General features: G+C 44.5%; 1 protein-coding gene across 2 annotated transcripts in view; it reads right to left on the bottom strand.

The window, feature by feature from the left end:
• The window catches only part of TTYH3 (tweety family member 3), a 62,999-nt gene that overhangs the window by 7,835 nt on the left and 36,535 nt on the right, over positions 1-18,629 (bottom strand). The window contains exons 3-13 of one of the 2 annotated variants that reach the window (XM_065732864.1): positions 16,956-17,067; positions 15,867-16,087; positions 15,026-15,121; positions 13,024-13,096; positions 12,623-12,698; positions 5,236-5,291; positions 3,959-4,051; positions 3,759-3,851; positions 2,999-3,135; positions 1,129-1,305; positions 146-221 (exon numbers count right to left, since the gene is read on the bottom strand). In XM_065732864.1, the coding sequence (XP_065588936.1) occupies positions 146-221; positions 1,129-1,305; positions 2,999-3,135; positions 3,759-3,851; positions 3,959-4,051; positions 5,236-5,291; positions 12,623-12,698; positions 13,024-13,096; positions 15,026-15,121; positions 15,867-16,087; positions 16,956-17,067 (1,210 nt within the window). The remainder of the gene's footprint in view (positions 1-145; positions 222-1,128; positions 1,306-2,998; positions 3,136-3,758; positions 3,852-3,958; positions 4,052-5,235; positions 5,292-12,622; positions 12,699-13,023; positions 13,097-15,025; positions 15,122-15,866; positions 16,088-16,955; positions 17,068-18,629) is intronic. The other variant, XM_065732865.1, reaches the window with a different exon arrangement.

The raw sequence follows: 18,629 nt of genomic DNA, 5'->3' as shown, positions 1-18,629 counted from the left end.
GACGTGGCTCACCTATACTGATTTGATTTATGGGCCAGATCCTGTGTTTGACTGCACAACCAGCTCCCTTGAGAGTATACAGAAGTGGTAAATGTGTATTGCCCAAAGTGGCTGAAGCAGAGAGGAGCAGTAAAGAGAGACTTACTGAGGGAGGTGGGGACTCCCGGCCAATGAGCGGGGTATTCTCGCAACGGGGGTTCTGGAAATTTGCATTCTGGCTCCTAGGAAAGGAAGACACACATGGTAATGGGGGTACGTGCCACACTTCTCCAGGGAAGGTCTCTGATAGCGACGTGGGACAGCGCACACGCACTCCCAGAATTACTGTAGCAGATCAGTCTCCCTCAGAGCTTCCCTTACAGGCCGGGTGGATCCCCTTGTTCAGTCGAGGACACAAAATCAGCATTATTTTCCTTAGCCTGAGCACTATCTTTACACTCGGAACAGCCCACACCGAATCTCGTCAAATGAATTAAAAATAGGTTTGTGTGAAAAATCTGCCTCTCTACACAGTCAGAACTGCCAAGTTGCAGAAGGGGAGATAAAATAAGGACAAAATCGAAGGGAAAAGAACAAAATGACGTGCCAGCCCAAAAGAGATGGGCCCCGAAAGGGAGACAGAGCAGGATTAGGGTTCAGCACTTCTGGGGAAAGCTCCAAAGGTCCCACCTGGACCAGGCAGCTCCAGACTGCAACAAATACCAGAGCTGACTTCAAATACAGGGAAAGAAAGAGCCTGCAGGTTTTGCTGTGCCTCTTGGTCTCTAAGGAGGCTTAAAATCTTCTGGTAAAACTGCTCTGCCTGAAAAGCTGAGTCTCAAAGGGATCAGAACCATTATGCAATAAGGGGCCTGGACAACACATTTTTTTCTGTAGACAGATGTCTAAATCCCATGGTACAAAGCAGGTCATATTATTTTTGAGTACACTGCCTGATACAACCCTTTTTACTGCAGTACTTCTAGGCTTTCCCAGTAGATGCTAATCAGAAAACATGCCTTTTGACATTTCAGACAGAATCCTATATTGCTTCCACTGCTTAGTTGAAAGTACCAGCCTCACAACTAGAAAATCTGAGCGCAGCAACTTGGAAGAGATACAATTCAGCCTTTTTGTCAGGATACTCACATGTACTCTGTGACGGGAGCATTGCTGACTGTGTGTGCTGCTGCTGGAATGCTGGTCTCACTGCCATAACTACTCCCACAGCTATAGAGGCTGGGCATGTGCACTCTGTAAAGATTATCGTGTGTCTGTCTGCTCCCCTGAGCAGCTGATTCTTCTTCCCCATCATCATCTGAGCTTCTGCAAGAAGGAAAAGAAGTTCCTCCTAGAACCCCCACACGTGGGGTTTGCAGGAAACCATGGCAATCCTAGGAACCTCCCAACCAACCTCCACACCTCCACGTTTATACCCAGTTGGGATGCCTCAGGGTGGCAGTGTCAAACACAGCCTACACCACTGTGACTCAGACTTCCCACAGATACCATCTGGACTTTTAGACTGCACCGATCCCCTGCAGTTTCCCTACAGTCTTCTCTTAGGGTTTGGCAAACAACACTGTTCTTCAGCTGCCCGGTCACATAACCAAAGAACGGACAGACATCCCAAAAATACACAGCACTTCGGAAAAGATAAATGTAAAAGAGGTAGTAAGGATGCAATGCCACGCGTTCCTCAAAGCATCCTTCAGAGCTGCAGTCTGTGTGCTTCCACTCCTTGCAGCAATGACCAAAGGGTCTTCAAGGATAAGCCTCTGGAGAAGACTTTAAACTAGTGATACTATGCAAAGCTAGAAAAACATTCAACATGAAATGCAGTGCTGCTGGGGAAAAACATCATGGGCATTGCTAGAGCATCCCCACCACCGCTTGCAGTTTCTGCACCACCAGGTGGCACTGAAGATTAAATCAGGGAATAGCCTGTACAACTTCGTGCAGGCAATAAAGTATGACATCCTCCACCTCCCCGACGTGGAAGAAGCAGTGCTCCAGGTAATGCAAGAGGGAATCTTTCAGTTCACAGCAGCAGCCAGAGCTTGCTGGGACTGAAGGGATGGGCAGCACGAGAGATAACACTGTATAAATCTCTGTCCTTCAAACAGACTGCCATTCTCTTCTTGAAAACGCCTCTACAGCTGCATGTGGAAGAGCCAAGGAAACCAGCCATTTTCTTGAGCAGTATTCTGACACATTTCCCAAGGCTTCCTCTGTGGGCACTGCAGGCTTGGCAGGCTCTGGCTTCCTACTATTGTTCTGGATGTCTCATTTTACTTTCAACATTGAGCTCAGGCTTACACCACAGAAATCATGTTTCAGGACCACAGTGGAGAATTTGCTGCAGTCTAATAGTCTGCTACAAGAACAGAAAATCCAAAGCTATTTTAATAGCTGCATGTGGTACAGGAGCCAGTTCTGAGGCCCTGGGAAAGATTTGCTCAAGGCTTACCATCATTAATAGTAGTCCCAAACAACTCTGCTGTTAAATAATTACCACCAGCATGCAAGCATCTTATCTGCCTATGCTATTGCAGACAGGACTGTTTTCTGTTTCTCTTAGCTATAAAGAGAGTTGCCCTAGTGTTAGAAAAGACAAGAAAGGAAAGTATGAGCAGCAGCTCACACTAATTCTCTTCCCCATTCTAGAACAAATGCGAGAGCAATGCAAGAGAAGAGGTACTGTACAGACAAGCACATAGTGCAAGCATTTGCCTTTCTCTATAGCTATGATCATCTCTGACTTCGCTCTAGTCCTGCAATGTACTGAATATCCTTTACACATAGCATTCTAATGCAGTAAAGTTCAGATGTAAATATTAATCACATCCAGAGCAAAAGCCAGCACTTTTTTTTTTCCTTTGGATCTGTGCTTAAGAAAGCCTCACGCTCCTGGGATCACATGGGAAAGCACTCCAGATGCTCACGGGCACAAATCCAATAGCTAGTCTTCATTAGGAAAGAGCTCTACAACACTACAGGATCTAAACCCTCTCTATACCTCTTTTGCTGCCAAGTGTGTGGGACACTGCACACAATGGAACTGAACATGAGGGCTGTGACAAAGGAGAAGAGAACCAGGTAGATGAGGCCTTCCACTCCATCGTAGCAAAAGCCTGTCAAAGCCTGGACGTAATCCTGGAGAGAGAAACAAGCAGAGTTTCTTGGTCACTAGAGAGTTAACACTGAGTTCTAATTCAAAAAGTTTTCCCCCCAGACCACGTTCTCTGAAATGACCTAGGATTTCACAGTTCCATCTCCAGAGTATATTTTAATTTTAATGTTGGAGACCCCAAGTGTTTTTTTCATAACTTCTCTAACTTCCATCTCCTCTCACAAAACCCAAAGCAAATTTAGACACGGTAGCAAGAGACTGAAGGGGGAAAAAAAAAGGAAAAATACAAGATAAAACTTATCCACTCAACTTAAGTCACCACATTTTTCAATAAGCCTCTCAGCTCCTTAAAGGAAATAAGCTATGAGCTATGGTAACAAGCTTAAGGTCCCTTAACCTTACAGTTGCAGCTTGCAGATGTATCAAGATGTTATTCAGTTTTTTTCTATATTGATCTTCAAACACAAAACACAAAGCTAACTTGATCCAAAATCCCATTCTCCCTTCTGCTGGAGTCAACCAGTAAAGTTGTTGCAAGAATTGTTCTGGCACACCAGAGATTTGAAACTCCAGAATAATCAGTATGCTACAGGTTCTACTCCCACTGAGTGCTCTCTTAACACCAGCCCAGTTACTGAGTACTCACCAAATGCAGACTCCGACAGTCTACTAAAGCTGTCAGTTGCTGCAAGTTTATCTCTGTTGAATTTAAAACCTCCTGAATCCGTGTAAGATACTCCTGTAAACAACAAGCCCAGTGATTATTGCATGGAAACAGCTTTGAAGGGCCCGATACCTATGAACACAAGTAAGGAAAGTACAGGGAGAGCAAACCTGAGGACTTACCTTGGAGGTGGGATGCTCTCTGCTTGCTGACCTCATGAGTTCCATAACATCATCTTGCATTTCCACCAGAGCCTTGTGACTTCCTGACAGCTTCTGCTCAACACAAAACAGTAAATGTTTCAGCAATTCAGGGGACGTGGACCAGAACTCCTAGGAATTAAGACTTAAATCTTGCTAGTGAACACTGAAGCATCACCTATATGAATGGTTCAGCTTCAGGAAACCTCAACTGACAGGATTCAGTTCCAATAAAATTAAGTTCTACTTTCACTAATGTGGAAGAAGTACAAACAGCACACATGCAGAGCTGTGATCAGTGCCAGGACAGAGGGGCAGGAGAAAAGACAATACAAACACTCATATTCCCATCACAGCATACAGATTTTTCTACTCAGTCAGATGGCTGAGAAGGAATCAATGTTAATATTAAAAGTTGTTTACTTTGGGGTGCAGCTTTCACACCCCATTAAAGCATCCATGGGAATCTCACATGCTATATATAGCATCTCAGAGAGTATACTAAGCAACCAGAAATGCAACTGATGCAGTGGTGCACCACCTGAAGTGTTCTCCCATCCTTGAAAAGAAAGGAAGATGAGATGAAAAAAAAATCCTAATTATAAATGGAAGCAGCTGGTATCTGCTGCACAGTGGGTGGAGTGGGTTCATTCTGGCCTCTGATACAGAAGACAAAGTTTGGGATGGGCCCAGGTGCTGTTCCTCAGCCCCCACACAGAAGAATAATGACTCACGTTTGTACTTCAGGTTGCAAACTCTTGAACATCCAAGGGATTTTTAAGAGGAGTATGTGAGAATCGCACCCCCACCCACAGAAGTGGCTTTGTTTTGGGAGTGGAGTGTTGCCACTTTAACCAAAAAGAAAACAGCAAGAAGAGATTCAAAGCAGGAAATCTGAAGGTTCCCACACAGGCATGAGTTGCGGGCACTCTGCCTCCACGTTGCTGTTATTAGATGAGTGCCACGTAAACAGAGATACCACGAACAAGAGCCATGGTCCTCACCACATCACATACAGCCTCCTCTACAGGGCCTCCTAGACCATGCAGGCAATGATGAAGGTGGAAACCAACTGCTCACTAAATCACTTGCACGGTTGGAAAGTAGGTACCAAAGCTTTACCAACAGGTGGAGCGTTTCCTGCAGCTAACACTGTGCAACTCGCTGCGTGCTGGCACCATCAGCATCTGCCCCATCCCCTGTGAGAAGCAGGATGCTGAGAAATGGTGAAGGAAGGTGGGCATGGGGCTCACACTCACCTGCTGGAAAGGGTTGGGGTATCCAGCACTACAGGTGATGTAATAGCGGAGAATATCTACAAAGACAAAAGAGGAGAAAGGAATGCATTGAGTTGGGCCAGCTTGGCAGTATTTTGTGGCCACCACAACAGAGGCGTTGAGTTCTGAAAGAAATACACAAAATGAAAACGTTAATGTAAATGAAACCACTTCTCTCTCTTCTAGAGCATAGAGGAAGCGAGAAAATGAGATGTGAGCCGTTTTGAGGGGATAAAAGTAAATTCTTTTCTGCTCCCCACAGCAAAGATTGTTTTTTCTTCTCCCCTTCAACAATAAAGAAGCACAGGGCTTATATTGTCAGGGCAACCATCAATAAGAGCTTCATTCCAAAGTCAGTTCTACTTGTAGCACAACTGGACCTCAGCCTAGGAGAAGTCCATCTGCATGTTTAACTTCTGCAGCTTTTGAGCATCAGAATACCATTCTGTGTTCACTGAAAGCAACCAAAGGTAGGGACTGCTACCTGGAATATACAGCAAGAATGCAACTTTCAGCCAGCTCCATTCACCAACGAGATCATCACACAGCCACAGAAACACTGGCACAGGAGAGGTGCCAGAGGTGACACAAATATAGGCTGCTAATGAAAGTACCTGTGAAAGCACACCGTGGGGCAGAGGGAGGTGCAAACACACATCCTGATGCTACCGCATGATGCTGAAACATACTGCTTCCTCAACATACAAGTTCATGTATTTAAAAAAAGTCTTCAAAACTAGGGGCTCAAAGGGGGACTGGTTTTGGAGTTCTGTAGAGAACGTAAGCAGGCCCTCCTAATTCAAGACAATAACCTGCAGTAATGTATCACCTCAATACCATTTTGAAAGCAAGAAACATCTTGCAATGTGCTGAGGAAAGGGACGGATATAAGAAGTTCTCATCTTTCTGACGTGCATTGGGGACAAACAAGCAAACAGTAATCTGTTTTCTGGTGGATGTCACTTGCGTGCATTTAGATTTTAATTAGGAGGTTTCAGACTACCTAGTCAGATGCAAACGATTTCATTTGCAGCTTTCTCTTGTGCTAGAAAGGTATACGTGATATTAGATCAGTAGTGCAGACCGGGCCAGGAAAGAAAGCTGTTACCATGTTATCCGTTCAAGGACCTCAGGTTATTCACTGACATCCCAGAAGCAATCCTTCACACTGAGTAGTTCCATCAGACACTGCAGTACCCTCAACACATACTGCTACACATGAGAACAGATAAGCAGAGTCAAAATGCACTCCCTAAGGCATTACCTATTTCCAGGCTTGAAGGTTTCATTTCTCCTCACTCACCAGCCTGGTGCTCCCAAGCACCCTCCACAATACAACACCAACTGCCTGGACAAAGTCAGCACACGCAGATTACAAATCTTAGGCTTCCCCCCTGCCATCCTATGATTCTCAATCACGTGTTATAGAAGGAACAAGCCCTGTGACAGTTAACAATCCAGTAGCTCTAGATGAATGCTCAAACACAGTTCCCCTTCAGATGAATGAGAGCACATCAGCTCAACAAAACCAACAGTGAAGTTTGCTCAGCAAAGACAATTTGAAAACACATACACCACCTTCTCCCCTCTCCAACGCCTTTTTTTTTCCCCCATCCCCTTTCATCTTCTATCTGTGGCTCTCAGTAACACGCATTCCAGGTTGCAAAAGCACTCTAAGCACTCCCAGCTCAGACATCAGCAAAACGCACATGCACCCTGGCTCTGCTGCATTCCCCATAAATATTGAATGCACCTTTTGGCAAGCTGAGGCACTGGGAACCGAGTGGTGCAGCACAGACTGCCAGCCCCCATGCACCATGAAGCAACCTGACAGCTGTTATTTATAATTCATTAGCTGACTTTGGGGCAGCTCTGCCAGCTGCTCCACCTCCCCCCCCACTAGCTCTTTCTCTGGGATGATTTTGGCCTCCCCTATAAAGCAATTAGCAGAAGCTGAGCAGACTGGAGGGCAGTGAGAAGTGCTCTGTGGGCTTGGATTTGCACAGATCACACAAAGTACTGTGTGCAAGCACCACACCAAGGAAAGGATTTCTCCTCTGATGCTCAGTCACCCCCCAGTGGCAGAGGAGAAATGGTTAACGTGTCCCTGTGCTGCAAGAAAAACACAGCAACAGCTCTCCACAGCATCACACACAGCTCTGATGTTGTCACTACTTTATTTTACACCAACAAACCACAAGAAGTCACACACTGATACCATTGTGGGAGCCTATTTTACATCACCTGTGTAAGCACATTAAGCTGTGTGACTTACTGCTATACACAGCTCCAGAAAGGTTTCTTTAGGGCCTTCTGCATCACCCCGAGAGTGCAGATTGCAGGTGACAGTTCCCAATACAATTGGGGCTTGCAACTTGTGAGCCCAGGCTCGAAGGCTGCTGCCTACAAGTGAAGTAAAGCAGAGCAGCGAAATAAGTGCTTCCCTTACCTCATCACACTGCTACACTGCAGTAGCACCAGCACTGCAGCTGACTACTGTGGCATTCCACAGCAGGAGCAGCTTTCCCCTGCACTGAACACAGCACACTGAGAGCTGTGCTGCTTTAAAACAAATCTGCAACGGGCACCGAAGCTGCCTTGAAGTTCCCCTGTGCTGTGAAGCCTGTAAATTGAGAGGAGCATGACTGCTGTTCTCCATACAGCCAGGCTGGGAGAAAGAAAGGAGCAGGAGGAGGTGCCTTTCCCAACCTCTCTCCTGTCCAGATAACAGCAATGCTAACCCATCATTTGCACGTCACTAACAGCTGTTTTGTTTTTGTTTTTTTTCCTCCCCTATAATTACCTTTCTGTTGCATTTTCCCCTCAAGGAAAATTCCTAAAGGTTGGATCTGATTTTTGAAGCTAGCCTTTAGGAGATCTAGTCTACGAGAGAAGAGTTAGATAAGGTAAAGGTGCAGCTGCACAGCCTGCTGCTAGCAGTCCTCCCGACCCACTCTCGCAGTGCATGGGCACTGTGGGAGCAGAAGGCAACAAAGGGAACTATCCAAAATAGTTCATCTCCACAGAGCCTGTTTTTCCTTGAAAGGAAAGTAGAACTGCCTACTAAAGACGCTTCAGCTGCTGGAATCTACTCACTGCTTCTGCAACCATGGAGACTTGCTCTTCATTTCAAAGCTCAGCAGAAATGTGAAAATGGCATTATGCACCTGCCAAAAGGCAGCAAGAAGGTCTGTAGGGTAAAGAGCAATCAGGAGAAAAAAAAAATACATCTCAGCTTACAGAACAAAGTCTAAGCCTTGAACAGTTTTTCCCACCATTCTTCATCTCTATTTGAGCGTTCTCTACGCGGCTTGAATTTTATATATACACCCAGTGAGACTGTCACTGTATGTTCAACCACGAAAGACAGCTGATCTATATTGCCTGAGATGTCTAAGAGGAAGGAGATTCTTCTGACTCAATTTTCTTGCCTGCTAGGTCTGTTTTCTCCCTAAGGCAAAGGGATGTATCCGCATATCAGTTATGCTTCCCTTAGATATGCTGTGGTACTGGTGAGAGAAGACTGATGTCATCATGAGTTTTTATGAAAGACCTCATAGCCACCCCAAGTACCTTCCATGCCAAGCTTTCTGCTCATCAGGAGCCCAGTAAAACAACACAGGAAAACACAGCTTTTCATCCCCAACAGCAGCTCAGAATGAGTCTCGAGAGCACTTCCTTGGCTAAGCTCTTCTCTGCAGTGCCCACACAGCCTGAGCAGTAACAGCACAGCCACCACATCCCTCAAGCAGGGTTCTGTCCTGACCTTAGATGGAAAAGGAGGTGGTGGTGTCAGTTCTCTGGTTCATTCAGCACTGGGCTTCCACGATGGAAGTAAAGAGCAAGAGGCCAATTAAGAGGCCATGCATGATAAGAGTGCTTACTGTTTTTGTCTGAGGAGCCGAGTCGCATCACCCAGTTTGACAAACTTGGCTGGACTGGAGCTGAAAGACTCCATTATCTCTCCCTGGAGGTTTGCAGCTCCTTCAGAGGAAGCATCTCTTCACAGTACAGATTTCCAGTAAGAGAATCTGGAGAAAGCTCTTCCTGCTGCTCAGACAGATTGTCTTTCTATTTAATTTTATTCAATAAGTCATCTGATAATAACATAATATCAATGAAAAAAAAAACGAGACTAGAAGATGGCCTCCTGCCTTGAAAATAAACATCTTGGCTGCACCAAGTCTTTTTGCTAGCAGCAGGGGCTGATTACACAGCCACTGTTCAGCTCTATTGGCTTTATCTCAATTAATGAATACTGGGTGCGTTAGGCACATACATCATCCATCCTCTTCTGCAAAATGATTTAAGCCTCTCCTGCAGGAAACCTGTATTAAGGCTATTTTTTTTTAAGCAGCACATTTTCTCTACGAAACAAGGACATCTTACCAGCTAAAAAACATGACAACAACAATGATGCACTTAATCAGATTATGCTCAGCTCCATTAATTCTATCTAGATTTGCAAATAGCAATTAATATACAAAACAAATGTTATCATACTAGTTGCCCAATGCTGTTATTTCTATGGAAAAAATACAACAATCAACAGCAAAAAAGCATTGCAAATACATAAAAACCTGGATCACTCAGTCCTAGCCTGAATGCCAGTGTATAAGAATGGGAATATTATAGAAGAACATGCCTAAAAATCAATAATTAACACAATGATTAAAAGGCAACATTGACCCAACACCATAAAGCTTCTGGTTGGTTCACGTTTAAGGTTACTTGCTGGTTCTTAAGTGTCCATAAAAGCAGATGACAGCACCCAACCCAGTACCTTATGCATTTCAGCTACATGATTCCCAAGCTAAATGTGGTTTCTGCATGTACAGCAAATTCCAACAGATTCTTCTTCCATGAACTACTTGAGCCCCAACTTCACACTTCTTTTTTTTTCCAGCAATCTGTTTTCTGAACTGAAAAATTCACAACAGGACGTGCTCCAGTGAAACTAAGTGCAACAGTTAAAACGTTTCTGCCTCATCTACCCATACTGCAGCAAACTAGAGTGTGTGATGAGTGAGCACTGGAACAGGAGCCTTCAAGCAGAGCAGCTCCCTCTGGGAGAATAGGGCTGCTCCTGGCTCTCAGCTGCTGACCCTGCCTCCTCGAGCTTGTCTCTCACACAGATACAGCTCAACTGATCTGAAAGCAGTTGCCACAGCCTACAGCCAAGTGTATTAAAAGATGCCAGCACTCACTTCCGACTTTTAACACTATTTTAGAAGAGGCACTGTTGAGGTTAGAGCATCTCTAAACAGTCCCACGCAACAGTCCTCGTATTGTGGCCTTTCTTCCTGCTCAGGTGCACAGGATGCTCCAAGGACAGGGGGGACCACGAGTTATTTCCATAGCTTTCTGATCATAAGAAGAGTGAAAATTCACATGGGAAGGCAAAATACTTAATCACCTCCCCACCAGCTGCCCAGGACGGTGGCAGGCTCAGAAGGAAGACCCATTTCCTCCCCAGAAAAATAAATTAAATAAATAAAGGTGCTTGTGAAGGCTGAATGGTTCCTAGCAGCAGAGAGCTGACATGCTGGTGGCCCTCAAAAAGACCACCCTTCCAGCTCATTCTGGTGACAACACCTGCTCTTCCTCCTCCTCAGCCTCTCACTCAGCCCCATTTGCTGTTATTTATGGAGCCTTAGCAACTGCCACAGCTGGTGGAGCTGCCAGAACAGAGCTTTATTTCATCCTGGGAGGTGACTGTCTCTGCCAGGGGAAGCAGGAGGAGGGATGGGGATGCCAGACCCACAGCCACCAACAGCCTCCATGGGAATGATACTGATGAGCAAAAACCTGCTGGAGCCAAGCTGGTAAGGGCAAAAGAAATGGAAAAGGAACACACAAGGATGTTTTCTCAGGTTCTCAGGGTCAACTGAAATATTACTGCACACACTCCAGAGCTGATTTGGGTTACCAAATTAATACAGCACACAACTGCCATCAGTGTCAGGTATTTCCCCTTGGCATCCATGGACTGTTTGTCTCCTAGACCAAAAAGACCTGCTACCTGAAGCCACCCTTGCAATGAAGGAAGGACTTTCACTTTGCACAATGTGTTAAACATTTCATTCTCTTCTCTTAATTAATTTCTTTGTTATAAAGACTCTTTTGTAGTGAGCTGCCAGGCTCTCTCCTCTCCCTTCTGAAGAATCAATAAATAAGGCACTCTGAGAATAATCTGTAGGGTGGTGACATCAACCTGTACGTAGTCCTTCATAATAAATTTTGACATAAATACAGCTTTCAATCCCTGCATCCTCAGCCACAGCTACAAACCTAATTCCCTAACAGTTACACAGCAGTTGGCCAAGTGCACAGCAATAACACCAGACCTTCTATATGCAAGGCAAAGATGTTCAGGTTCCAGTGAATAAAACCAGTAAAGTACGTGGCTTACACGTGACACAGTTTGTGTTTTACCATCACAGAAATATACACAGGGTCTGTCAGGGGGAAGGAGGGTAGGAAGAGAAGGTAACTTCATCAGCCAAGAAGAAAACTCAGCCCTGAAAAGTACCTTTCCTTTTTAGTACCTCTCTGCTGGTGAGCACTCAACCACATTTGTATTAAGTCACAATTCTGAATATCAGTTTTGCCCCCAAGGTCAAGATTGGAGGCACACCTCATCTCACCAGCCACTTCAGTCTAAATTAAGAGTGACACACACAGAATCCATCAGTGCTTCAGCTGAGCACTGCTGTGATGCAGGCATCTTGCTTTGAATGGATCAGGGTAAACAAAGCAATCCAAACTCTGCATTTACAGTGGAAAGGGAAATCTATATTTCTTCCCTGGTGCTTCTGTTCATTTGCTCTTTAAACTAGTCTTCAAAAGACTCCTATTTGTAAACACTGTTAAGAGAAAAATTGATACATGCATTTGTTAATAGCAAATATAAATATATATATATTAGATGCTGGAATAAAGACAAAAGGAAATTTAAAAGAAATGACAACTCAAACTATGAACTGATATTGCTACAGTTCCACCACTTAGAGGAGGAAAAAGATCAAGGGCACTACATTTAAATAATCCAGAGACTTCTGCTGATCCACCTTATCAGCTATTTCTGCCTGAGGGCCAAAAAGGAAGAAAGAGTCAGAAGGCTCTGCTGACAAAAAAAATTACTATTATTAATAATGGTGATTGAAGATGTACACGTACACTTCTGACTGGTGTATAAATGTATTTTTTGGAAGTACACAGGTTTTCCAGAGCTCCACACACATCTGCTTTTCACACTGTCAGCAGGCTGCTGGGATCCGGGTACAGCCACAAGTTCTCAGCCACTGCCACACTTCTATGTGACAGCTGCAACCACAGCACCCATGCCAAGGCCAGTCCCACCACTTACCAGCACTAAGCACTGCATTCTCTTCAACCACTTTGGAAACGTAAGCGTCCGGGTCAATACAGAAGTCACTGGAGCCCTGGATAGAGACAGGACAAAAGGGAAAAGGAATATCAAAACACCAACATAAAATAGCAGTCGAGCCAGGTTAACATCAGGGAATCTTCCACAACAGGGAGGTTTCAGAGCTGAAGTCTCCCTGCCATCCCCACTAGTACAGCGTCGGCAGTGCTGGAGTACAGGCCACTGCACCCCACCGTGGAGGAGCTCTTAAACTCTCAGATAGGAGTACTAGGACAAGACACACAATAAAACAGTGTATAGCATGCACTAGTAGCTGCTTAACCTTGTGCCTGGTAAATCTGTAGCAGAAGGTGAACGAGGTTTGGACCAGAGCCACTTACCACAGCCACAGCCAGCTCCAGACCCAAGGACCCCCAGCTGACAATCAGGGCAAACACCCCAAGCAGGCACACCCTGTAGGAGACAGATGGCAGATGTAGAAACTCATTTCAAGCAAACCAGATCTTCTCACAAGATGCATTATCTGGACTCCAAAGCCATTATCAAACTCGAGAAATTAAGTCACTGAATCTTCAGATAAACCATCCCATCTTATGTGCTGCACACAGGAGCTACCAGAAAAGTTTTTGTCCAGTGTTTGGTTCCCATGCTTCTTGACCCTGGGGCCACACCAGGAGGAAGAGTAGGCTAGAAGAAAACTCTTTGGTCAGCTCCATGCAAGGAAGAGAAAGACACAGACACGGCCCATGGGATGACAGATTGGCAGATGAATGACTGTATTCCATCACTTTGACTGTTCTCACTGTGGACATTACTTTCTAAATGTGAAATATACTCAGAGAAAAATAGCCTCATACATCTACAGAAAAAGAAAAAAAGGAAACACCAAAAGCACACAACACATCAAAACAAACTATCAAGCAACCCATAAAAACACAGTGACTGAGAATTGAGCAAGTTCCTCCTCCAGAACGAGGCTGTCTGGTGTGAGCAGTGCTTTGCCTATAGACAATGGAGGGAATACTTGGCCTGCGTTGGGACACATGACTTCAGTGTCAAACTGTGGGCACCTGAACAACACTCAAGCACCCCACACAGCCCAGGGAGAGAGCCAAGCAAAGGATGGGGATTCACCTTGCTGTAGTCACAGAGCCTCACCAGGTCCTGTGCAGCACTCCAGAATAAAGCAGCCCTACTGCTTCACTGTGTTTTTTATAACAGGACAGAAATTATCAGTCATGGATCAGCAAGGTTCTGTAGCTTCATGACAAGAGGACAGCACTGCTTGGTGCCTTCAGCTGAGCACAGTTACCTGTTCAATGTGACACTGGTTTTATTTTCCTTCAAATGAAGGTGGCTGGGTCAATAACTGATTCCTTGGCTGAGAGATCTAAAACTGGCATTTCACCATCTTGCTTGGCTCTGACACACTTGCTTCTCTGTGCCACATGCTCCCTTGGGGAAATGCCTTAATATGAACTCCTGGCTAAGAGGGAATGAGTTTCTAATTTAAACCTCTAGGTTTACCATCTGTGCATACACTTGGACCTTTGTCTGTGCAACCTGCCAGGTATGAAGTCATCTGACAAATAATAAATCTGAATATGCATTCCAATTATGAATGGTATAATCACACATCAGGATAAACCCTTGGCTATGTCAGCAGTCAAACTGTCCATATATATTTATGACACTGGTAGGTTTACCAAATGTGCCAAACTAAGCCAAGCTGCAACACAGGGAGAAGATCACTTTTTCTTATAGTGGGGCCCGAGCATGGCAGCATTTGCAGTGCTTTGTAGAAATAGATATGCATTAATATTTCAGTAACATAGCAACAAGACTTCTCATAACTGTACAAACCATTGCATGTTCTCAGTAAAGTCTTTTCAGGTGTGACAACCAAAGGTAAAGAGGATCAGATTGTGACACAAAAGACATGCTACTAGGCTGTGTAAACACACGCAGTGCTTATCATCCATTAGCAAACACCTTCACCAACGTAGGGAATTAAAGGAGACTTCCAAAGCCTGTAAATCTAAGGGAGGATGTTCACATTACTATCTCCCAGCTGACTCCCAAGCAAACACAGGCTACCAGTGCTGCCCAGCAGAAGGCACACTGTCCAGACGAGTTACTTGTTTTGGATGTGAAAGCAAGCATAAACAGTACCATGGAGTTGTACAGCTCCTTCCTGAACATCTCTCACATGTAGCCCTACTCCAATCCACAGAGGATTGGAGTAGACAATGCTCTACAAAGGCACTCTCCATTAAGAGGCAGATTTTATCTGTCCAGTCTCAGAAGTCCTTGAAATCAACTGGAAGTTTAACCTAGCAGACACTTGCATTCCTTATGCACTGTACTTGGGTCAGGACTTACCCCATAAGAATGGCCCTGGAGTTTCTAATGAGCCCAAAGAGCACCAACAAACATATCAGAACATGGAACAGGAGCAGCCCCAGGTATCCCAGCCACCTGCAGCAAATGAAAACAGTCAGCAAAGGAAAACTGATGTACGAAGGGACAGATTAAGTAGTCAGGATGTCTCATGGGGAAAAACAAATTAAAAAAAACATAGCCCTTTTCTTTGAAGAGCCACTGCTAATGATTAATTTTCAGAGTTCACTGGCTATGTGTTGTGTTTAGAGTCCAGGGAAGCAAATGCATTTAAACAGCATGATTAGCATACACAGTTATTGAGAAGTGAGACTGCTAACCTTGATCTAATATAAAAGCCACGTGCAACTGGACACCATGGGTAAAGAAGCAGCACTGCAGCTTCCTGGACTTATTTGTTAGAAATGCTTTGGTTGATTCAAATGTGTGGACAAAAGTTCCCTTTCACAAAATACAGTTGGTGTAATTTTTTACTCAAAAAATTTAATCAAAAGGAATGTTAGTGCGTGGTGTTAACACATGGAACAGGTTCACTTTCCTACTTTATTTAATGTGCTTTTCTCCCTAGTTTTAGGGCACAAGGAACAGATTTTACACACTGAAAACATTTCCCTTCAGCTAGTAATTAACACTCTTAAGAAAAAAAGTTGCTGTCACGCATTTTGATTTAAACTGAATGCAGTTTTGCTGCATAATGAAGTCAGCTGAGCAGCCAAGAGCACCTACAGTAATATACACAGTCTTTGGCTCAGCCTCACAGAACACACACATCACTGTCACAGAACAAATGCTACAATCACTATACTAACAGGGTGCTGCACACCTGTACCAGTCATAGAGGTCAATCTGAATTGCCAACTCCTCCAGAGACAGCTCTTCATTCTTCCAGAAGGGGATCTCAGCTGTTTGCCTGACCAGACCATCCAGGAGACTCTGCAGTTTCTGGATAATGTGCAAGTAGTCTGTCTGCTTTGTGAACATCTCCTCCAGGATGAGCAAGTTTGGGTCCACTGTTTGGTTCAGGGCCACTGTGGTATCTAGTACCTATAGTAAGGCAAAGGAAAAGCATAAGAAGTCAAGGAAGTAAAAGAGGATCTATCCTTACTAGCAAATTATGGACAGATTCCAGATTACTGTTTTATTGTCTTAGAGGCTCAGACTGCTTCCCCTTTAAACTCAACCTATAAGCACCTGTAAAGTTGGCTGTTTGCAAATAGTTCTGTGATGGTGTCTCAGCTGAGCTTTTAACTTAACCAGTACGTGTTTTGCAGTGCATTAAACAGGCTCTGCTGATAAACCAGAATTCCTAAATCACAGCAGTGATCTCTTTAACTACCGACTGTACCTCAGCTTTTAAACTGCGTTAAAACAATTTTCTATGTCAAGATAAACAGCAGAACTGCACAAACCCAGAATACAGCTGCTGAGGCTGAGAATGCAATCCTAAAATAGGTTAAAAATGACTGCAATCAAGTCTAGCAGGAGGACATCTGCTGAAGGTTACCATGCTATGAGATTAGGAGGTTAGTAGCCATCAGGGCTGCATACAGATCTAATGAAGTTTGATGTAACGCAGGAACAACCAATCGTGCTAAAGTGATCCTTTTTGCAAACAGACTTGTCTGCTTTGGCCTGACTCCACATCCATGGAATAGAGCTGATCAGAAGCTGTTTTTAAAACAGGCACAACCGCAAAGAGAAGACTTCATTTAACAAGCCGTGTTTGCTTCGATATTTTTAGAAGAGCTGAAGAAAGCATCACTCCGTTAATGGAAATTTTAGCACATCTCTAAGCTCAGAAACTAACAACAACAAAAAAAGGCAAGGATACACACACACACACAGCCAGATTCAAGAGAAGTGCTGAGGATGCCTGCTCGTTCCTACAGCACCCGTTTGCCTTCGTGCTTACCCGGTCCTGGACACCTGCCACGGTGCGGTTTGCATGGCGCAGGGAGTACGTCAGCCGGTGGATGCCATCACTGGTCTCCCCATTCCCATAGAAGCCAACGGCAATTCCAGCACTGCAGAGAAAAAAGAGCAAGAAAGGATACAGCTAAAGCTAAAGATCAGTGATATAAGGCACTGCTTACATCTACAGGTCACTGCTTACATCTACAGGTCACATCAGTGCTTTCTCCAGAAAGAGATGCTGCGTGCCTCCACAAGGAACAGCTGGAGGTAGTCATGCTTGCCAACGACCACAAAGAATAAAATCTCCCTGTAAATATTTGTGTGCACTTCCCATGCAGCCAACAACTGGCTGCACAGCACACGTGATAAACCATCCCTTCTCAATACGTGTATTTCATTTATGATCAATAATGAAAATCTGTTGAAGAACCATTAAGAGCTCAGCCCTAGCCGTGGGCAAGCAGAAATCCAGCCAGCCAAGCTGCCCTCCAGTGGCTCCAGTGCAAGAGAAATGGGTGCTGCCATTGCTATGCCAGCAATCCCAAGCCTTCTCTGGACACAAGATGCAGATCATTTCATTATATTTTTAAGAAAAGAATACAGAGAGCTTGCAGTGACTACTAATACACAACGGTGGGTCTTCTAGATCTATTGTCCATGTCTTTTCCACACTCTGGTAGATGATATTCAAACTTATTTCTTGATTTATCTTCCAGTCAGAAGCATTTGTGTTATACTGGTTCAAAGAATTGGGAAGCAAAGCTTAATAACTTCCTGGGACAAGAAGTTTATGTATTTTTAAGCAAGTGAATTTCAAGCTCACAGACAATTCAACCCCAGCTGCTTAGCAAATTACCACCTATCAGCTGATTTGCTGCAACTGTCCACACACATCAGTCTGCCCCAATTATGAAGTAAACTATATTAGATTAAACCTCACTTACAGGAGGAAGATCCTGCAGATGAGTTACAACCAGGAGATTATCCCAGGCAAATCAGCAATGCCTCTTTATTACCTCATCACCACAAGGACTCACCACGCCATGCCTTTTTTCCCCCCTCTTAATAATAGAGAAAGAAAGAACTTGAAGAGGTCATCTAATTAATCTCAGGGGAAAGTCAATCAGGACACCAATTTCCTACTCTCATCTCACATTTGGCTTCAGAGTGTTCAGACTCTTTTCTGGGATGGTTCTCAAGACATTAAGATTGGGATACAAGAAAGGAAGGCAGTGGTGGTGTTGAGGGTGGAGGACAGGCTTTGTGTTGAAGGTTTTTTTCAGTATAAATTAAAGATTTCCTGGATGAAATAGTTTCTTCACAATAACTTTGTGTTATTGCACAGCACTCACAGAGGTAGTTTGAAGGAGATATACACAAGGAAGGAAGCAAGCGAGACAACAGCTTTCAGGGTAAGCACAGTGCCTTTGTTTTAACAGGAAGGGTCACCACCACCATCCCCCATATGGGAAATGAACCCACACAGGCTAGGGTGGGCTCTGCCTAGAGGACCAGCACTTGCCTAGCTTTGCTCTGGCACATACACCAGCCTGCAGTTCAAACAATTGCTTCAGCAGTCACTCCTCTCCTGCAGGAACAGAGCACTGAGCCTTCCTGCCCATGCCTTGTCCACCTCAAAAACAGTGACCTTCTACTTTAATTTCTACTTTAC

This window comes from Cyrtonyx montezumae, unplaced genomic scaffold (genome assembly GCF_038088225.1).
Source record: "Cyrtonyx montezumae isolate F1298 unplaced genomic scaffold, pur_monq_1.0 scaffold_16, whole genome shotgun sequence".
Taxonomy (NCBI): Eukaryota; Metazoa; Chordata; class Aves; order Galliformes; family Odontophoridae; genus Cyrtonyx; species Cyrtonyx montezumae.
Note: the sequence above shows the minus strand (reverse complement) of the source record. Positions and strands in the feature narration are given on the sequence as shown.